This window comes from Elephas maximus, chromosome 5, assembly GCF_024166365.1.
Source record: "Elephas maximus indicus isolate mEleMax1 chromosome 5, mEleMax1 primary haplotype, whole genome shotgun sequence".
Lineage (NCBI taxonomy): Eukaryota > Metazoa > Chordata > Mammalia > Proboscidea > Elephantidae > Elephas > Elephas maximus.
Window position 1 is genome coordinate 162,224,782 of NC_064823.1, and position 21,696 is coordinate 162,246,477.

Genomic DNA, 21,696 nt, shown 5'->3' on the forward strand with positions numbered 1-21,696 from the left:
GGACTGAGAGGCTGTGGGTGGGCCTGCCTGGTGTGCATGTGAGGAAGTGGCTGAGAAGCCTTCTGGGAGTTGTGGGGTAGGGGTGGGGCACTCGTTCTTCAGAGTGCTGCAGAATGAGGGCACTCTGGGAGGGGGGGGCTGTGGAGACGCTCTTGGGGAAATGGTGAGCATCTCCCTGTGCAGGTTCCATGGCCTTTCACCTGGACAGCAGACAAGACTTCCCCATCAGACAAGTGGCTCGAGCCCACCCACCTCCCAGAAGACACCTGGCCACCTTCCAGATGCCCCCCCCCCCAGTCCTAGTCCTGTCCTCTGAAGAGACCGGGGAGGGCAGGGTGGATAGACACTCAGGCCCAGCATCTGGAGTGTGGGGTGCAACGGTGCTCTCAGTTTGGGGCTAGGGCAGGGCTCCAGGCTGAGGGCCAGAAGTCAGGGGTCTGGACCCCCAGCGCCGTGAGCTGGGCCCAGTGGCTGAGACCTGTACGTGTGCATAAGGTCACACATGGGAGCTTCCTGCGGGCATGTGCCAGGCGGGTCCTGGGGTATCGCCACCTCCTCTCACCTCATGAGCCCTTTTACCCTGCCCTTGGCCGCATCGGCGCCAGCCATCCTCCCTTGAATGGTCCCTGCGGCTCAGGATCTTCTAAGTGCCTTAGCTCTTTTCCAGGCTCCCAGCCTGGGCCATACCTCCCCCTCTACTCCTGGTGTGGACTTGCCCCCCGCCTGACGCCACATGCTTCACTTCCTTTGCTGGAGCCTTGGGTGCATCACCCGCCAAACCTTCATACCCATGGTGCAGTCTTGGCTCCAAGCTGCCTTACCCCAGAAGTGCTGGAGCCCCCTCAGTGGGAGGCTACTTCCTGCTCTACACTCCCATGTCAGCAAAGTCCAGCACTTCTACCACAGTCCTGTCTTCCTGCCAGGAGGGACAGAGCAGGGCTTCGTGAATAGCGAGTGGACAAGGATGCCAGACTGGGCCCAGCCTCGGTATTCAGAGAGGACACTGGGGCCCAGAAAGAGTAGGCTCTCTGCACAACAGGCTGAGCTAGAGCCCCTTAGGGCCCCTCACGGAGGCCTGACCCAGGCTTTTCCCCACAGGTGCTGCTGGATATCTTCCCCGGGCCCTCTGCCCCCAATCCAGTTACTGAGGGTCCCTGAAGGCCATGCAGCTGTGCCAAGGTATGCAGCCCCCTCCCCAGCAGAGGACAGACATGGAGCCCCTGAAGGCGGGGACAGCTGAGTGCTTGGCCCTGCCCTCCCCCTTGCCTGGCTAGCTCATTCCTGTCCTTGGAGCCCGAACCAGAGCTCAGCTTCAGGAATTGCCCCCAGAGCGCACCCTTTCCTGGAGTTTGCATGCTGAAGCTTAAGAGGAGAAAGCTGGGGTCGAGCCTTTTACCCTAACACCCTTAGAAATGGCATCTACAAGGGAGATGGGCATGGAAGCTCCCTGCCTACCTGGGCTCTGCCACTGACAGTCCCATGCCCACTGTGACTTGAGGTGAGCAGGAGGGTGTAGGTGGTCTCCTCCAGGGCTACCTGGCCTTGACAGCCAATGGTGCTGGTTGCCTGGGCTTGGAGCATAGACATGAATCCCCACTGGCCAGCAGCTGCCCTGGGCTCAGGGAGGGCATTGAGATCTCTGTCTTGGTGTTTGCTTCCCCATGCCAGGGACATTGGGGTGACAGCCTCTCCTGACAGTTATTTACCAGCTGCAGACAAGGCCTGGACAGCTTCTTCCACCCCTTCGCCCAGGACAACCCACCAGGCTCTGCCCTCTCCTAAAGCTCAGCAACAGATTCGTCAGGGGAGGCAGGTAGAGGCCCACTGACCTCCTCAGGTGTTCCCTTCCTTCAGCACCTCTGCATACGAGCACCGTATTGGGTGCTTCACAGTTACCTAACCAGGTGCTGTTAACTCCCATTGTAGAGATGGGGAACTGAGGCTCGAGACATGGTCATGACTTGCCCAAGGTCACATGCCGAGTCAGTTGAGCTGGGACTCAAAACTCTGGCTGAAGCATGATGTCACACAAAGTGGTGGTGTTGAAAGCTCTAGGGTCAGTCCCTCCACCAAAACAACTGAACTGGAAAGAGCAATTGGAATCAATTACAGGCATACCTCATTTTATTGAGCTTCCCGTTATTGCACTTTGCAGATACTGCATCTTTTTACAAATCGGAGGTTTGGGGCAACCCTGCATAAGCTATTTTCCCAAAAGCATGTGTTTGCTTCATGTCTCTGTGTCACGTTTTGGTAATTCTCACAGTATTTGAAACTTTTTCATTATTATTGTATTTGTTATGGTGGCCTGTGATCAGTGATCTTTGCTGTTACTGTTGTAATTGTTTTGGGACACTATGAACCATGCCCACATAAGACAACAAACTTAATAAATGTTGTGTGGGTTCTGACTGCTCTACTGACCAGCTGTTCCCTCATCTTTCTCCCTCTCTTCAGGCCTCCCTGTTGCCTGAGGCAGGACAATATTGAAATTAGGCCAATTAATAACCCTCCTGTTAGGGATTGAGTTGTGCCCCCCAAAAATGTATGTCAGCTTGGCTAGTCCATGATTCCCAGTATCGTGTGATTGCCACCATTTTGTCATCTGATGTGATTTTCCTATGTTATAAATCCTGCCTCTATGATGTTAATGAGGTGGGATTAGCAGCAGTTATGTTAATGAGGCAAGACTCAATCTACAAGATTAGGTTGTGTCTTAAGTCAGTCTCTTTTGAGATATAAAAGAGAGAAGCCAACAGAGAGACATGGGGACCTCAGACCACCAAGAAACAAGAGCCAGGAGAATAGCACACCCTTTGGACCTGGGGTTCCTGTGCTGAGAAACTTCCCGACAGAGGGAGAAAGCCTTCCCCTGGAGCTGGCACTCTGAATTTGAACTTCTAGCCTCCTAGACTGTGAGAGAATATATTTCTATTTGTTAAAGCCATCCACCTATGGTACTTCTGTTATAGCAACACTAGATAACTAAAACAGAATTTGATACTGAGAGAGTGAGGTGCTATTCTAACAGATACCAAAAATGTGGAAGCAGTTTTGAAACTGTAAATGAATAGAGGCTGGAAGAGTATAAAGTGCCTAATTGTAAAAGCCTAGATTGCCTTGAAGAGACTATTGGTGGAATTTTGGACATCAAAAGACAATTCTGGTGAGGACTCAGAAGGAAGGGAGGAGAGCTTTTGCACTGGAGATGGCACAGATGGTGAGAAGCAGCAGCAGAGAAATGGCAACGGCAGAACCAGGAGACAGCACTGGAGCAAGAGAGCTGAGTCCCTTTGCACAGGAGGCCTCCTGGTGGAGTGGGGTGCCTCTGAGGACTTATCAGTGGAGCTACAGAGCTTTGGAACACTTACCTCAGAAGGGCAGATGTGGGTGGAGAGGTCCAAGGGGCTGAGAGGCCAAGGAACCAGGAAGCAGAAGCTGAAGAGACAAGGAACACAGGAAGCAGAGCTGCCTCTGTCTCAAAGGGTGAAGTTGCTACTCAGATGGATAGGGGAATGGCAACCTCATACCCCCCAAAAAACAGTGCCAGGAACAGAGCACATTCTTTGGACCTGGGGTTCCTGCACTGAGGAGCTTCTAGTCCAGGGGAAGATTGATAACAAGGACCTTCCTCCAGAGCCAACAGGGAGAGAAAGCCTTCCCCTGGAGCTGACACCTTGAATTTGGACTTCTAGCCTACTAGACTGTGAGAGAATAAACTTCTGTTTTTTGAAGCCAGGAGCACTAGATAACTAAGACACCTACAATGACCTCTGAATGTTCAAGTGAAAGGAAGTGTCACACATCTCTCACTTTAAATCAAAAACCAGAAATGATTAAGCTTAATGAGGAAGGCATGTCGAAAGCCGAGATAAGCTGAAAGCTAGACCTCTTGTACCAAACAGTTAGCCAAGTTGTGAATGCAAAGAAAAAGTTCTTGAAGGAAATTAAAAGTGCTGCTTCAGGGAGCACACGGATGATAAAGTGCAACAGCTTTATTGCTGATATGGAGACATCTTAGTGGTCGGGATGAAAGATCAAACCAGCCACAACATTCCTGTAAGCCAAAGCCTAGTCTAGAAAAAGGCCCTAACTCTCTTCAACTCTGTGGAGGCTGAGAGAGGTGAGGAAGCTGCAGAAGAAAAGTTTGAAGCTAGCAGAGGTTGGTTCATGGGGTTTCAGGAAAGAAGCCGTCTCTATAACATAAAAGTGCAAGGGGAAGCAGCAGGTGCAGATATAGAGGCGGCCACAGGTTACCCAGAAGATGTAGCTGAGAGAAGTGATGAAGGGGCTCCACTGAACATCGGATTTTCAGTGCAGATGAAACAGCCTTACATTGGAAGTAGACGCCACCTAGGATTTTCACAGCTGGAGAGGAGAAGTCAGCGCCTGGCTTCAAAGGACAGGCTGACTCTCCTGTTAGGGGCTAATGCAGCAGGTGACTTTAAGTTGGAGCCAGTGCTCATTTACCATTCTGAAAATCCTATGTCCATTAAGAATCATGCTGAATCTACTCTGCCTGTGCTCTATAAATAAAACCGCAAAGCCCGGATGACAGCATATCTGTTTACAACACAGTTTACTGAATATTTTAAGCCTGCTGTTGAGACCTAGTGCTCAGAAAAAAAAGATTCCTTTCAAAATATTACTGCTCATTGCCAGTGCACGTGGTTACCCAAGAGCTCTGATGGCAGCGTACAAGGAGATTAACATTGTTTTCATGCCTGCTAGCACAACGTCCAGGGAGCCCTGGTGGTGCCATAGTTAATGTGATTGCTGACCGGAAGGTCAATGGTTTGAAACTACCAGCTGCTCCATGGGAGAAAAATGTGGCAGTTGGTTTCTGTAGATTTACAGCCTTGGAAACCCTATGAGGTCACTATGAGTCAGAACCCACTCAATGGCAGTGGGGACGCACAACATCCATTCTGCAGCCCATGGGTCAAAGAGTAATTACAATTTTCAAGTCTTGTTATTTAAGAAATACATTTCATAAGGCTATATCTGCCGTAGATAGTGATTCCCCTGGTGAATCTCAACAAAGTAAATTGAAAACCTTCTGCAAAGAATTCACCTTTCTAGGTGCCATTAAGAACATTCATGATTCATGAAAGGAGAGCAAAATATCAACGTTAACAGGAGTCTGGAAGAAGTTGATTCCAGCCCTCATGGATGTCTTTCAGGGGTTCAAGACTTAAGTAGGGAAGGACTGCAGATGTGGTAGAAACAGCAAGAGAACTAGAATTAGAGGTGGAGCCTGAAGGTGTGACTGAATTGCTACAATCTCATGATAAAACGGATGAGGAGTTACTTCTTATGGATGAGCAAAGAAAGTGGTTTCTTGAGATGGAATCTACTCCTGGTGAAGATGCTGCGAACATTGTTGAAGTGACAACAAAGGATTTAGAATATTACGTAAATGGTTGATAAAACAGCATCAGAGTTTTAAAAATCCATTCCCAAACCGGATTATAAAAACAGGTTAGGATTTACAGCACATATATTTTGGAGACACAATTCAATCCATAACAGATGTAAAAAAAAAAAAATTCCATGCATATAGTAACCAAAAGACAGCTGAGGTGGCTATATTATTATCAGACAAAATAGACTTTAAATCCAAAAAAGGTTACAAGAAACAAAAATGTCATATAGTGATAAAAGTTTCAATCTAGCAAGAAGATACAGGAGTTATAAACATATATGCACCTAACAACAGAGCCCCAAAATATATGAAGCAAAAATTGACAGAATTGAAGGGAGAAATAGACACTGCCACAATAATAGTTAGAGACTTCAATGTCCTACTTCTCATAATGGATAGAACAACCTGATAGAAGACCAATAAGGAGATAGAGGACTGAACAGCACGATAAACCAATAGGCCTAACAGACATATAGCGAACACTCCACACAACAACACCAGAATACACATCCTTCTTAAATCCACAGGGAACATTCCTGAGAATAGTTCATATGTTAGGTCACAAATCAAGAGTTAATAAATTTAAAAAGATTGAAAACATGCCAAGTATTTTTTTTATAATCACAATGGAATGAAATTAGAAATCAATAACAAAAGGAAAACTGGAAAATTACAATGTCTGTGGAAATCAAACAACACAGTCTTAAACAACCAATGAGTCAAAGAACAAATCAAAAGGGAAATCAGAAAATACCTTGAGACAAAGGAACATTAAAATACAATGTACCAAAAGTTATGGGATACAGTGAAAGCAGTAATAAGGACATTTATAAGCTATAAATGCCTACTTTAAAAAAGAAAGATCTCAAAAAAAAAAACAAAACTTAATGTTACAGTTTAAGGAAATACAGGAAGAAGAGCAAACTAACCCCAAAGCTAGCAGAAGGAAGGAAAGAATAAAAATCAGAGTGGAGATATGCAAAACAGAGAATTAAAAAACCAGTGGAACCAAAAGTTACTTCTTTGAAAAGGTCAACAAAATTGATAAACCTTTAGCTACACTGACTATTATGGATTGAATTGTGTCCCCCAAAAATATGTGTTATAAATCCTAACCCCATACTTGTGAATGTAATCCCATTTGGGAATAAGGTTTTCTTTGTTATGTTAATGAGACCGTATCTGTGTAGGGTGAATCTTAAGCCAGTCCCTTTTGAGACATAAAAAGAGCAGATGAGGCACAGGAGGGAGGAAGCACAGATGGAAAAGGTTGATGCCACCTGGAAATCGCTAAGGAACCAAGGAAAAGAAGCTGAAAGAGACACGGATTTCCCCCCAGAGTAGACAGAAAGCCTTCCTCTAGCGCCAGTACCCTGAATTTGGGCTTCTAGCTGCCTAAACTGTGAGAAAATAAATTTCTGTTCTTTAAAGCCACCTACTTGTGTATTTCTGTTATGGGAGCACTGACTAAAAAAGAGAGAAGACTCAATAAAAACAAATTAAAATGGGACATCATTACCAATTTTACAAAAATAAAAAGGGTGATAACAGAATACTGTGAACAGTTGTACCCCAACAAATTGGACAACTTTGATAAAATGGACAAATTCCTAGAAACACACCAACTACCAAAACTGACTCAAGAAGACATAGAATTATCTGAATAGACCTATTACGAGTAAGGAGATTTAATCAGTAATCAAGAACTTTCCAACAAAGAAGAGCCCAGAACCAGATGGCTTCGCTGGTGAATTCTACCCAATATATAAACAATACTTCTCAAACTCTTCCATTAAATAGAAGAGCAGGTAATGCTTCCTAACTCATTTATGATACCAGCATTACCTTAACACCAAAGCCAGACAAAAAGGGAAAACTCCAGACCAGTATCCCTTATGCATATAGATGCAAAAAGCCTCAACAAAACATTGGCAAAATGAATTCTGCAGTATATGAAAAGGATTATATACCATGACCCAGGAATGCAAGAATGGTTCAACAAATGAATATCAATGAAATAGATCACATTAATAGAATGAAGAAAAAAATATATATGATTGTCTCAGTTGATGCAGAAGAAGCGTTTGACAAAAATTCAACACCCTTTCATGATAAAAAAGAAACAATAAAATAGGAATAGAAAGAAACTCTCTCAAAATGAAGAAAGGTGATATATGAAAAACCCACAGTTGATATCATACTCAATGCTGAAAGACTGAAAGCTTTCCCCCTAAGATCAAGAACAAGACAAGGATGTCTACTTAAGAGGCAGTTGTTCGGACAGAACAAGGGGATACTGATCGGTTTAAAGTCAGGAAAGGTGTGCGTCAGGGTTGTATTCTTTCACCATACCTATTCTGTATGCTGAACAAATAATATGAGAAGCTGGACTATATGAAGAAGAACGGGGCATCAGGATTGGAGGAAGACTCATTAACAACCTGTGTTATGCAGATGACACAACCTTGCTTGCTGAAAGTGAAGAGGACTTGAAACACTTACTAATGAAGATCAAAGACCACAGCCTTCAGTATGGATTACAAAAAACAAAAATCCTCACAACTGGACGAGTGAGCATCATCATAATAAACGGAGAAAAGGTTGAAGTTGTCAAGGATTTCATTTTCTTGGATCCACAATCAATGCCCATGGAAGCAGCAGTCAAGAAATCAAAAGACGCATTGCATTGGGCAAATCTGCTACAAAGGACCTCTTCAAAGTGTTGAAGAGCAAAGATGTCACCCTGAAGACTAAGGTGCGCCTGACCCAAGCCATGGTATTTTCAATCACATTATATGCATGTGAAAGCTGGACAATGAATAAGGAAGACCGAAGAAGAGTTGACGTCTTTGAATTGTGGTGTTGGCGAAGAATATCGAATATACCATGGACTGCCAAAAGAACGAACAAATCTGTCTTGGAAGAAGTGCGGCCAGAATGCTCCTTAGAGGCAAGGATGGCGAGACTGCAGCTTACACACTTTGGACATGTTTTCAGGAGGGATCAGTCCCTGGAGAAGGACATCATGCTTGGCAGAGTACAGGGTCAGTGGAAAAGAGGAAGACCCTCAACGAGGTGGATTGACACAGTGGCTGTAACAATGAGCTCAAGCATAACAACGATTGTAAGGATGGGGCAGGACCGGGCAGTGTTTCGTTCTGTTGTGCATGGGGTCACTATGAGTTGGAGCCAACTCGATGGCACCTAACAACAACAACAATTCAACGTAGTACTGGAAGTTCTAGCCAGCGCAATTAAGCAAGAAAAAGAAAAGGCATCCAAGTTGGAAAGGAGGAAGTAAAATTAACTCTCTTCACAGGTGACATGACCTTATATGTAGAAAACCCTAAAGAATCCATGCACACACACACACAAACACATGCACATGACAGATAAAGCTAATAATCAAATTCAGCGAAGTTGCAGCGTACAAAGTTAACACACACAGATCAGTTTCTATACACCAGCAATGAGCCATTCAAAATGCAAGTTAAGGAAGCAGTTCCATTTACGATAGCATCAAAAAGAATAATATATTTAGTAATAAATTTAACCGAGGAGGTGAAAGACTTAGCAAATGTGTTTTTTATGTGTATGTATATATATTTACAAAAAACATTAATAAGAAAGTGTAAAGACAACCCACAGGATGGGAGAAAATATTTGCAAATCATATATCTGACAAGGGGTTAACAACTAGAAGATATAATGAACCCTTACAACTCAGTAAGTAAATAATAAGTCAAACAACCTAACTTAAAAACGGGCAAAAGAACAGACATTTCTCCAAAGAAGATGCACAAAAGGCTGATAAGTACCTGAGAAGATGTGCAACATCACAAACCATCAGGAAAATGCAAGTCAAAACTACCGTGAGATACCACTTCACACCTACTAGGATGGCTATTAAAAATAAACAGAAAATAAGAAGTGTTGGCAAGGATGCGGAGAAACTGGAACGCTTCTCCATTCTGGGTGGAATACGAAATGGCGCAGTCACTGTGGAAAACAGTTTGGCTGTTCCTCTTAAAGTTAAACATAAATTGCCATATGACCCAGCAGTTTTCCTCCTAGGAATATAAAGAATTGAAAGCAGGGACTTAAACAGACACAAGTACACCAGTGTTCATTGCAGCACTCTTCACAGTGGCCAAAAGGTGGAAACAACCTGGTGCCCATCAACAGATGAATGGATCAACAAAATGTGGGTTATACACACAATAGAATATCGTGCAGCCGTAAAGAGAAATGAAATTCTCATACATGCTATGACGTGGATAGCCCTCCTGAACATTAAGTGAAGCAAGCCAGACACAAAAGGGCAAATGTTGTATGATTCCACTTATATGTTGTTGTTAGGTGCGGTCATGTTGACCCCGACTCATAGCAACCCTGTGTACAGTTGAATGAAACACTGCCCGGTCCTATGCCATCCTCAGAATCGTTGTTACACTTGAGCCCACTGTTGCAGCCACTGTGTCAGTCCATCTCGTTGAGGGTCTTCCTCTTTTCCGCTGACCCTCTACTTTACCAAACGTAATGTTCTTCTCCAGGGACTGGTCCCTCCTGGCAACATGTCCAAAGTATGTGAGATGCAGTGTCACCATCCTTGCTTATATGAGGTATCTTAAAAAAAAAAAAAACACCAAATCTGTGGCCGTCAAATTGATTTTGACTCACAGCAACCCTGTAGGACAGAGTGGAACTGCCCCACAGGGTTTCCAAGGCTGTAATGTTTATGCAAGCGGACTGCCAAGTCTTTCTCCCTCGGAGTGGCTGGTGGGCTTGAACCACCAACCTTTTGGTTAGCAGGCAAGCATTTTAACCATTGCACCACCAGGACTCTAGATAGGTATCCAGAATATGTAAATTGTTTAGAGACAGAAAGTATGATAGAAATTGCCAGGGACGGATGGAAGAGACAAATGGGGAGTTATCCCTCAATGGGTACAGAATTTCTGTCTGGAATGTTAAAAGTCTAAAACAGTGATGGCTACACCACACAGTACATCTACTGGATTGGGCACTCAAGATGGATAAAATAGTCAATTTTATGTTATGTATTTCTTACCGTGATAAAAAAGAGGGGCTAATAAAAACCCAGGCTGCCTGTACCCCAAGCCTTTCTCGACCCTTCTGCCTGTTCTCTGCCTGCCTCTTCCTTCCAAGGCCCCTCCACCTTGGGAGCTGGCGAGGAACCCAGCCCCTCCCCTCCCCCCTGTCTCCAATTCTGATGGCTCTGTCAGAGGGGGCCCCCAGCAGGGCAAGCCCTGTACCCCAGACAGCCCCCTCCCCATCCTGGGCCCCATGGAGGGCCCAGGCACCCAGCCCTGCCCCGCCCTCTCCTTCGTTGGTACCCCAAGCCTTTGCAGAGCTTCCATCTCTGCCCCTGCAGGGTCACGCCAACCCCTCTGCTCAGGGGACACATCCAGCCTCACACAGGGATGCAGGGGCAGCTGAGCCAGGACTCAGAGCCACCTCCAGCTTCAGCCTGGCCCCTTGGCTTGGGCAGCTTTGTCCTCAAAGTCAGCCAGGAGGAGAGGGGCCCCGCTGTCTTCTGTGGGTCCCACCTGGGCACAGGTGCAGCCATGCCAGCCCTGCCTGGGCTTCAGGGGGCAGTGACAGAGCCCTGCAGGGACACAGATGGGCTGGCCCATGTCTAGTGCCAGGATCAGTTGGGGGACTTGTCATGTGCCCCTTGCTGTCTGCACAGGGGTGCTGGGCTGGCAGATTTCCCAGCTCCTGATCTTTTCACTCTTGAACAGCGGCACCTCTGTGGGTACAGCCCCCCGGGAGCCCCAGGCCCGGCTCCTGTCTAGGGCTGGTTCCCACTGGAGGTCTCCAGGCTGGCTCAGTGGCATTGCAGCTGGCTCTCAGGCTTCCTCTCTTCTCGCCTCTGCCCCCTGGCAGGCCCCTGCAGCAGTTCCTGGCAGCCCTGCGTCTGCCTGCCTGCCACTCCCCTGGGGCACCCCTGCTACCCGGCAGACCCCCGTCCGTGTGTCCTGGCCTAGAGCTGCCCATTGTCTAAACCCGCTGTACCAGCCAGGATGCTGGGGGCTCAGGGACTGTTGGCTCCCTGGCCTGCCCTGCCATCCATGGTCTGGGGCTGTCTAGTCTGAGCTCCCAGAGTCAGCGCAGGCTGGGCACAAGGAGGGTGGTGGGGATGACGGATGGGGTGCCAGAGACGAGGATGGAGAGGGGCTGGGGGGCTCACCCACACAGCCCTGGCCCACCACATGGGGCCCAGCTTAGGTTAGCCCTACAGAGGCACCCTGAGTGCACGGTGAGAGTCCCATGACCCAGGACCCCTGCTGGTGCCGGTGGCCACCTACCTAGGATCAGTGTTGGGAGTGTCCAGGCTCCCTGCCTCCTTGTGGCCCCCAGAAACAGTGGGGGGCATTCAGCCAGGCATGCAGCAATTTGCACTGGGTACCTACAACATGCCTGGCCTGTGTGTGCCCGGCCTGCGTGTGCCTGGCTTATGTGTGTACGCCCGGTCTGCATGTGCCCAGCGTGTGCCCCTGGCCTGCACATGCCCACCTGCACCCAGAACTGTGGTGGGGCGGGGGGGGCTGTCCCCCCAGGGCACCTCCCAGACACATGTGTGTCCTGGAGGCCTCATGGTGGGGTCCCATCCAGATCCAGACCCACCTGCCTGTTTTATCCAGGGCTGGTCTCACCTGTCCTCAGCCCCTTCCTGTCCTCAGCCCCTTTCTTCTTGTCCTCAGCCCCTTCCTTCCTGTCCTCAGCCCCTTCCTTCCTGTCCTCAGCCCCTTCCTTCCTGTCCTCAGCCCCTCCTGTCCTTAGCCCCTTCATGTCCTCGGCCCCTCCTGTCCTCAGCCCCTTCCTTCCTGTCCTCAGCCCCTTCCTTCCTGTCCTCAGCCCCTTCCTTCCTGTCCTCATCCGCTCCTGTCCTCAGCCCCTCCTGTCCTCAGCCCCTTCGTGTCCTCAGCCCCTTCCTTCCTGTCCTCAGCCCCCTCCTGTCCTCAGCCTCTCCTGTCCTCAGCCCCTTCCTTCCTGTCCTCAGCCCCCTCCTGTCCTCAGCCCCTTCCTTCCTGTCCTCAGCCCCTTCCTGTCCTCAGCCCCCTCCTGTCCTCAGCCCCTTCCTGTCCTTAGCAGCCTTTACTAGGCCCTGTGCCCTGGGGCTCCAGGGATGAGAGTGGCCCCTCCCCACCCAACATTCCCAGTCAGGTGCCAGCGCGTATCAGGGTGACACAGGGACCCACCTTCCCTCACCACCTGCCCCCAGCCATGCTCTGGGCTGCTCACCCTGCCCCACCCCAGCCAGCCCCATCCTGCAAAGAGGGAAACAGAGGCAGAGCTGGATCTGCTCAGCCTGCGTGGCTATACACTGGCTTCCTGTCATGGGACGAGCACCCATCAGCTGGGAACGTCAAGTGTGATGGTCTGACTGGGGTCGCTGGTGTGGTCAGCGTCGTCTTGCAGGCCTATGTGCAGGAGGCTGAGGGACTCTGAGGGGGTCTCCTTAGGTGCCCCCACCCCCCACCCTGCTTCATGTCTGTCCGTCCCTCCCACACCCCCCATCTGCCCATTCTTCCCTCTGCCTGGCTGTCCTTGCTCCATCTCTCTCTGTTTCCCCCACCCCATCTCCTGGTTTCCCCCTCCCCATCTTGTGCCCCCAGCCCCCATCTTGGACGTTCTCAGGACTCCAGGCCAGGTAAGCAGGGGCCAAGGTGGGGCCCGCGGCCGGGATGCCACCCTCTGGCTCTCACTGGGTCTGAGCTGGCCGCCTCCTGCAATATTGATGGCCCGTCAGTCTGCCCTGATTCCTGCGCTTTCAGTTAAAAGGTTTCTGTTGTTGTAGCTTATGCAGTTGCTCTGTTGCTATGGAAACGTGACATCAAAATGACGTTTCCCATTTAAAAGCTTTTAACTAAATTCCTGCCTGTCAGACGTAGGCCCCATTTTGAGCGCGGAGCCGCCTTCGAGCCAAGCGCCCGTGGCGGCTTGCCCGCTGCCCATGGTGGGCAGAGCTGCAGGGCCAGGGCCCAGGGGTGGGGGCCCAGCCTGAGTCTGCTTTTTTAACCCTGCAGGTGCCTCCGCCATGGCAGCGGCCGAGGTGCCTGGCTACCTTGTGTCCCCTCAGACGGAGAAGCACCGGCGGGCCCGCAATTGGACAGACGCCGAGATGCGCGGCCTCATGCTGGTCTGGGAGGAGTGCTTCGAGGAGCTGAAGCAGACCAAGCGCAATGCCAAGGTGTATGAGAAGATGGCCAGCAAGCTCTTCCAGATGACCGGCGAGCGGCGGCTGGGTGAAGAGATCAAGATCAAGATCACCAACATGACCTTCCAGTACAGGTGGGTTGTCCACTGCAGACCTGGCCCCACCCATGCGGCCACAGGGCCCTGGCCCAGGAGAGGCCAGTACAGGTGGGGTGTCTCCTTTGTGCTTGGCCAGCATGAACTTGGCCACAGGGCACTGGCCCAGGCGAGGCCAGTACAGGTGGGGCGTCCACTATACTTCTGACCAGCACTGATGGGGCCACAGGGCACCAGCCCAGGTGAGTCCAGTACAGGTGGGGTGTCTCCTTCGTGCTTGGCCACCATGGACTTGACCACAGGGCCCTGGCCCAGGCGAGGTCAGTACAGGTGGGGTGTCTGCTATAGTTCTGACCAGCACTGACGGTGCCACAGGGCACCAGCCCAGGCGAGGCCAGTACAGGAGGGGCGTCTGCTATAGATCTGACCAGCATGGACAGGGCCACAGGGCACCGGCCCAGGCGAGGCCAGTACAGGTGGGGTGTCCACCATAGTTCTGACCAGCACCGATGTAGTCACGGGGCACTGGCCCAGGTGAGGCCAGTACAGGTGGGGCGTCTGTTGCAGGCTGTGGCCAGCGCTGATGCAGCCACTTGCACTGGCCCAGGCAAGGTCAGCCAGCCAGGAAGCAGCCCCGGGACAAAGGCAGGGCACCAATGGCCGTGTCCCTGGAGTCAGGAAGGGTGTGGGTCCCAGGGCCAGCCCCCACCTGTTGTTCCCCTCAGCTGCATGAGACGTACCTGGAGAAGCCATTTGTGCAGCCTCCATGATGGAGGCGGGGAAACTGAGGCCCAGAGAGGGCAGGAAACTGCTTGAGGGGCTTCATGGTGGCAAGGCTGGGACCTGTCCAGGCTTTCCTGGGCTGGGGCTGGGGTTGGGCCTTGTCTTGGGCGAGCCTGAGGAAGCATGCTAGCCCTGAAGCACCCCTGCCTGGGATGCTCCGTGGTGGAGTGCCACAGGCAGGCCACACCCCATCCCTGCCAGACACACAGCCTCCTGCCCCTGGCTGGGGACTACAGGACACTATCCAGGGCTGGCTCTGCCCACCCACCACGACAGGCGTTGGGGAAACTGAGGCCGGAAGCGAGAATGAGGCTTAGTGCATGGGCCGTGAGGCCCTGGCTGCTCTGGAAGGTCTGCGGCTCTCAGCATGATGGACCACAGGGCTGGCCTTGGCTGAAGCACCCACAGTCCCGGGGCATCCAGCTCACGGGAACGGTAGTTTGGAAGGAAGGGGTGGAGACCTGCCTGCCCCCAGGACTCCCCAGAAGGAGAAGGCTGTAGAGGGGTGCTGGGTTAGGGCCCCAGGCCTGGGAGGGTGCAGGCAGGACCCCAGCATGGCCAGCACCTCCGAGGGCCCTGGACGCAGGCCCATCTAGAGAAGAGGTCACTTGGAGGGGTTGTGAGGGTGGGGAGGGGTCATGAGGGTGTGGAGGGGTCACGAGGCCATGGAGCAGTCACGAAGGCATAGAGGAGTCACAAGAGCTTGGTGGGGCCATGAATATGGGGAGTGTCACGTTATGGCATGAACAAGGGGCAGTGGGAAGAGGTCATGACTAGATGTTCGTCCTGCACCGGCCTCTCGGGCCTCACAGGGGTCCCAGGTGCGGGCTGCCTGGCTCCTTGAGCCGCGCTCTCACAGGCAGATGTCCCCTGCTCCTGGCGCCCCCATAGGACATGGGACAAGGCTGGAAGGGCCCCCAGACGCAAGACCAAAAGTTGTCTGTAGCTGCGCTTACTTAACTTCCTGACCTTCTGAGGTCCCAGCCAGCTGGTTCGAAGGCCCATGTCTGACAGCCTGCCCCAGCCCTGCCCTCGAGCTGGGACGTGGCAGCTGCTGTGGGTCTGAGCGTTGTCACTCAGTGGTGCCCACGGTGGCTGTGAGCTGTCTCCAGCTGTGGTCTGAGTGGGAAAGGTGCAAGCCTGGCTGCCTCAGGTGCACATGCGGGCCACAGCTGCCGCCTCCTGGGCCCCCGGCCCCTGGCCCCCAGGCCTCTAGCTTCCCCAGCCTCCCCAGCCCCTGACCCCCATTCAGGCAGCTTAACCTGCAGCACCTGGCGAGGAAGGAGGGAACCAGGCTGCTGTACCAGAGGCCTGACTCATAAGTGACGGGAGACACCTCCCTTCTGGCTCTGGTTGGGTCCAGGTGGGCTATCCATTATTTATCCTGAAAGCCTCCCTCCGGTCCCGGGGCGAGGGGCGGGGGGATTCTGTTTCCGTTCCTGGAGGCCAGATGTGAACCAGGAGGACGGAGGACGCAGGAGGTGAGGGTGCAGCACAGCAGACCCTGGAAGGGGGCAAGGGCAGGCGCACGCACCGCACCTCACAGTTTGTGAAGCAGTGGTTCTCCTCAGCTCTCGAGGGGGAAATCGAGGCCCAGAGCGGGGAAGGGGCTTGCCCAAGGCAGCACAGCCCCCTAACAGGCTGACGTTTTGACTGACTGGCTCGTTCTTTTTTACCCCCAAGACAGCCTCTCCAGAGCAGGGACTTGTTTTATTTTTTTGCAAGAGCTCTTTATATGTTAAGGTTATCGAGCTAAGGGAAGGCGGAGAGAATGCTGGGTCCGTGGAGCGTGGCTTATTGAGATGCTATTTGGAGCCTCCAGAGCTGGGGGCAGCCTTTCCTTGTGCTGGATCAGGTTCTTGCTTGGCCCGACTGGAATGGCAGCAGCAGTACCAGCGTGGTCGTCAGAGTGATGTTTGTGCTATTGCCGCTAACTCCCGCCCTGTGCACGGAGAGCTTGCTGTTGGCCAAACACCAGGGATCACTCCTATTAAACCCCCTGCAGCTGGTGACTTAGTGGTTAAGAGCTCGGCTGCTAACCAAAAGGTCGGGAGTTTGAATCCACCAGCCACTCCTTGGAAACCCTATGTGGCAGTTCTACTCTGTCCTATAGGGTCCCTGTGAGTCAGAATCAACTCTATGGCAACGGGTTTGGTTTTTGCTTTGGTTTGCAGCTGTGTGAGGGACTGAACTTTGATTATCCCCCTATTACTGAGGTGAAAACTGAGGCTCAGAGAAGTTACAGAACCTGCCCAAGGTCACACAGCGAGTGGTGGAGCAGAGATGCAGACTCGGACCTGTTAGACGGGAAAGCCCACTCTCTTAACCCCTGTCATCTTCCCCGTGAAGAGTCCTCTTTAGAAAAAGGTTTATAGCATTGTAATGTTTTTATTGCTCTATTTGCATTATATTACATTATAATAGTTTACCATTGCTGGTTAGCTTGTTTAAAAAGCGGCATCTGTTCATTGCAGAGAGTTTAGAAACTACAGAGAAGCAAGGAGGAAAGCAATAAATAGGAATCGGAGCAGTAGGAATCAGCCCAAGACCCCCAATTTAAAGTTGGGGTGTCTGCTTCCTTGCCATTTTCTTTAACATCTAAAGTGGTGCAGGCCTTGAAGCCTGGCTTCTCCCGAAGCCTGATGTCATCGTGACTCTGCAGCTGAGCTGATTTTCCTAGCCCCCCAGGCTGTGGAGCTCCTGCAGCCCCTGGCCCACTCTGTGTCTCATGCTTGGATCTTGTGTCTCTCGTTTCAGGAAATTAAAATGCATGACAGATAGCGAGTCCGTCCCGCCTGACTGGCCCTATTTCCTAGCCATTGATAGGATCCTGGCCAAGGTTCCCGAGTCCTGTGACGGGAAACTGCCGGACAGCCAGCAGCCGGGGCCCTCAACGTCCCAGACCGAGGCGTCCCTGTCGCCATCCGCTAAGTCCACCCCCCTGTACTTACCGTACAGCCAGTTCTCCTACGAAGGCCGCTGCGAGGACGACGGCTCCGACAGCTCCTCCAGCTTACTGTCCCTTAAGCTCAGGTGTGTGCCTACCTAGCCCTAGACCCCAGGCGGGCCTGTGAGGGTGGCAGCCGCTCCTCACCTTGCCAGGGGCTGCTGGGTGACAGTGTGGGCTTTAGTCAGCAGTCTGGTGTGCCTCCTGGCTCCGTCACTCTCAAAGTCCCTGACCTCTCTGGGCCTCAGTCTCCACTTCTGTGAAATGGGGATAACCAGTACTTTCTCGGAGCGTGGCTGGGCGAATCGCCGGATGGAACACACGGGGAGTCCCAGGACCAGGGCCCCACACAGGGGGGGCACCCGGGGTCATAGGACCCCATGCCTGGCCCCAAGGGTGTCCTAGCCTGCCCTCAGCTCCCATTCCCCTGGCCCCCAGAAGACCCTGCCTTTGTGGGGCACACGAGGAAGGCCTCCTCAGAACCTGGCTGTCTGTCCTCGCTTCAGCCCCCTGCCTGTGACCCTGCCCTCAGACACTTACCTTGCGGTAATACCGGCTCCCCAGGAGGGGGCATCTGGGACAGGCTTTCAAGGGTGGTTAGGAGCTGGCCAGTTGGAGACGAGAACAGGAAGGTTGTGGGTCTGAGTCGCGGCCTCTCTCCTTTGTACCTCAGCCTCCTGGCAGTCCCAGTTGCCAGGATGTTGCCAGGGCTAGGATGTGGGGGCCACTCTCTCCCCCTGCCCTGAGGTGGGCTGGGTTACCCTGCTCTGCCCAGGGGCACAGGCCCGGGGCTAGAGGGCAGACAGAGACTGGGAGGGCCTTGGGGTCCTGGCCCAGCACAGCCTCCGATGCACTGAGGGACTTTGGCCATTAGACTGAGGATACCACCCCTCACAAGGGATGCTGAGTAGGCACTGTGTTGCGGGGCTGTATCCCTTCTGCAGGCCCCCTAGGTGTGCTCCCCCCACCATGTACTCCCCCCACCATGTGCTCCCCGCAAGGTGTGTTGCCCCCTGTGTGCTCCTCCCTCCCCACCCCCTGCGGTGTGCTGGCCCTGTCTCCAGGCTACAGGGAGACCAAAGTGCCCAACGGCTAAGGATGAGCACAGCCTTTCGGTCTGGGACCTCAGTTTCCCCATCTGCCCAGGACTGGTGGGGACTGGGTGGCCTCTAGCTTCCTTGGATGAGCCCCAAGTGGCACACTGCCCAGCACCTTCCCCCAGCCTTCCCGGACTCTCCCAGGGCAGCATCACCACCCCTGTGCCCCTGAGTGGGGCACTAGGCCTGCCTGTCCCTACCCGCCCAGCTCAGGGGTTGGCACTATCGTGGCAGGTGTCCCAGGTCCTCTGGAGCTGGTGCACCCCCTCCCACACCGCAAGGGTTTACATTATCCTGGGGCATGGGGTGGCCGTGGATCCCAGAGGGAGGCAAGGCCTGTGGCCCCAGCACGCTCACCGTCTGGGATGGGTGGGCACTGAGCGGCCCCTCCTCTCGTGCCTGGACCGTGAGGCCATGAGTGAGGGACTCAGCTTCCTGGAGCCTCAGTTTCCCCACCTGTCTACTGGGACCACCTCAGGGGTGGCTGGCGCACGCGTGTCTCACAGCCTCCCGTGTCACTGCAGGTCGGAGGAGCGGCCCACCAAGAAGCGCAAGGCGCGGAGCTGCCCCTTCCAGAAGAAGAAGCTGCGGCTGCTGGAGGCCACGCTGGAGGAGCAGCGCAGGCTGAGCCGCGCGGTGGAGGAGACGTGCCGCGAGGTGCGCCGTCTGCTGGACCAGCAGAACATCCTGCAGGTGCAGAGCCTGCAGGTGCAGGAGCGCATGATGAGCCTGCTTGAGAAGATGATTGCCAAGTCCAGCGTCTAGGCCGGCGGCCACTGGGACGGAGTGCCGGAGACAGCGGATGCTCCACGTGGCCCCTGGCCGGACCCCAGGTGGTTCTGGGCCAGGCCGTCCCTCCATGGGGTGCTGAGGACCCCACGGGCGCCGGGAGATACTGGAGGCCCCCCTCCAGCATTCACACCCTCCCTGGACATGAGGCAGGGACTCCACAGTGCGGACGTCTCCGAGTCCACTCTCCGGTACAGTTGCTCTTGGTGGGACCTCAGGCAGCTTTGGTCTTAAATGTGTTCATTTTTCATTACGCCTGGACGCAGAGTTCACATCTTGTAGCATGGAGGGAGCCCTCAGGTCAGTCTGTTTTGACGGCGAAAGCAGGTGGCAATGAGTCAGCAGTGGTCCACACAGGTGACGGACTCTTTCCAGGGGAGACGTTCACCTTCTCCTCTCCAGGGTCCCTGGTCCACAGTGCAGACCCCAGAGAGCCACACAGCTCTGTTGGTTTTTGTCATCTCCTTTGGGACCTTGGGTGTTCTGGCTGCCTCCTTAGTAATCACACTAATAAAAAAAATAACACCTGCTCACGTCCACCACCCTCGTCCATTCTCTTGGCAGTGGGGAGAGAGGGCAGTGGTGGGTCAGGGATACAGTTCTCGCCTCCCGTGCAGGAGTTGTTGTTGGTAGGTGCCATCAGGTTGGTTCTGACTCATAGCGACCCCATGCACAACGGAACGAAGCACTGCCTGGTCCTGCACCATCCTCACAATCATTAATTATGCTTGTGCTCATAGTTGCAGCCACTGTGTCATTCCATCTCATCAAGGGTCTTCCTCTTTTTTGCTGACCCTCTACCTTACCAAGCACGGTGTCCTTCTCCAGTGACTGGCCCCTCATGAGAACATGTCCACAATATGTGAGACATAGTCTCGCCAGCCTTGCTTCTAAGGAGCATGCTGGCTGTACTTCTTCCATGACAGATTTGTTCATTCTTTTGGCAGTCCCTGGTCGCTGTGAGTCAGAATCGACGGCAGTGGGTTTTGGGGTTTTTTTGGGGTATATTCAGTACTCTTCACCAACACCATAATTCAAAGGCATCAATTCTTCTTTGATCTCCCTTATTCATTGTCCAGCTTTCACATGCATATGAGACGACTGAAAACACCATGGCTTGGGTCAGGTGCACCTTAGTCTTCAGGGTGACATCTTTGCTTTTCAACACTTTAAAGAGGTTTTTTGCAGCAGATTTGCCCAGTGCAATGCGTCTTTTGATTTCTTGACTGCTGCTTCCATGGCTGTTGATTGTGGATCCAAGTAAAATGAAATCCTTGACAACTTCAATCTTTTCTCCGTTTATCATGATGTTGCTTATTGGTCTAGTTGTGAGGATTTTTGTTTTCTTTATGTTGAGGTGCAATCCATACTGAAGGCTGTGGTCTTTGATCTTCGTTAGTAAGTGCTTCAAGTCCCCTTCATTTCCAGCAAGCAAGGTTGTGTCATCTGCATAACGCAGGTTGTTAATGAGTCTTCCTCCAATCCTGATGCCCCGTTCTTCTTCATATAGTCCAGCTTCTCAGATTATTTGTTGAGCATACAGACTGAATAGGTATGGGGAAAGGATACAACCCTGACGCACACCTTTCCTGACTTTAAACCATGCAGTACCCCCTCGTTCTGTTCAAATGACTGCCTCTTGGTCTGTGTACAGGTTCCTCATGAGCACAAGTAAGTGTTCTGGAATTCCCATACTTTGTACTGTTATCCATAATTTGTTATGGTCCACACAGCCGAATGCCTTTGCATAGTCAATAAAACACAGGTAAACCTCCTTCTGGTGTTCTCCGCTTTCGGCCAGGATCCGTCTGACATCAGCAGTGATATTCTCGTTCCACGTCCTCTTCTGAATAGGCCTGAATTTCTGGCAGTTTTCTGTCAAGGTACTGCTGCAGCTGTTTTTGAGTGATCTTCAGAAAAATTTTGCTTGTGTGTGATGTTAATGATATTGTTCTATAATTTCCACATTCGGCTTGATCACCTTTCTTGGGAATGGGCATAAATATGGATCTCTTGTGTTGTGTTCCAGTCAGTTGGCCAGGAAGTTGTCTTCCACATTTCTTGGCATAGACGAGTGAGCACCTCCAGCGCTGCATCCATTTGTTGAAACATCTCAATTGCTATTCCATCAATTCCTGGAGCCTTGTTTTCTACCAATGTCTTCAGTGCCGCTTGGACTTCGTCCTGCAGTACCATCAGGTCTTGATCATATGCCAGCTCCTGAAGTGGTTGAATGTTGACCAAGTCTTTTTTGGTACAGTGACTCTGTATTCCTTCAATCTTCTTTTGATGCTTCCTGCATTGTTCAATATTTTGCCCATAAAATCCTTCAATATTGCAACTCGAGGCTTGAATTTTTTCTTCAGTTCTTTCAG

The 21,696-nt window shown here is 51.8% G+C and overlaps 1 protein-coding gene across 2 annotated transcripts; it reads left to right on the top strand.

The window, feature by feature from the left end:
• The first annotated feature begins 226 nt into the window (after positions 1 to 226).
• On the top strand, positions 227 to 20,307 carry MSANTD1 (Myb/SANT DNA binding domain containing 1). Of its 2 annotated transcripts, none has more exons than XM_049886677.1 (4): positions 227 to 1,179; positions 13,480 to 13,744; positions 17,246 to 17,521; positions 19,057 to 20,307. In XM_049886677.1, the coding sequence occupies exons 1-4, from the start codon at positions 1,164 to 1,166 to the stop codon at positions 19,295 to 19,297; spliced, it is 798 nt and encodes a 265-aa protein (XP_049742634.1). In that variant the 5' UTR covers positions 227 to 1,163; the 3' UTR covers positions 19,298 to 20,307. The 2 variants fall into 2 exon arrangements, with proteins under 2 accessions (XP_049742634.1, XP_049742635.1); XM_049886678.1 differs by having other exon boundaries at positions 13,533 to 13,744.
• The last annotated feature ends 1,389 nt before the right edge of the window (positions 20,308 to 21,696 follow it).

Excerpts from the sequence above, each read along its gene's own strand:
- MSANTD1 (XM_049886677.1), top strand. Across the intron at positions 13,745-17,245 it reads AACATGACCTTCCAGTACAG|GAAATTAAAATGCATGACAG; the intron begins GTGGGTTGTCCA and ends CTCTCGTTTCAG. Across the intron at positions 17,522-19,056 it reads TTACTGTCCCTTAAGCTCAG|GTCGGAGGAGCGGCCCACCA; the intron begins GTGTGTGCCTAC and ends GTGTCACTGCAG.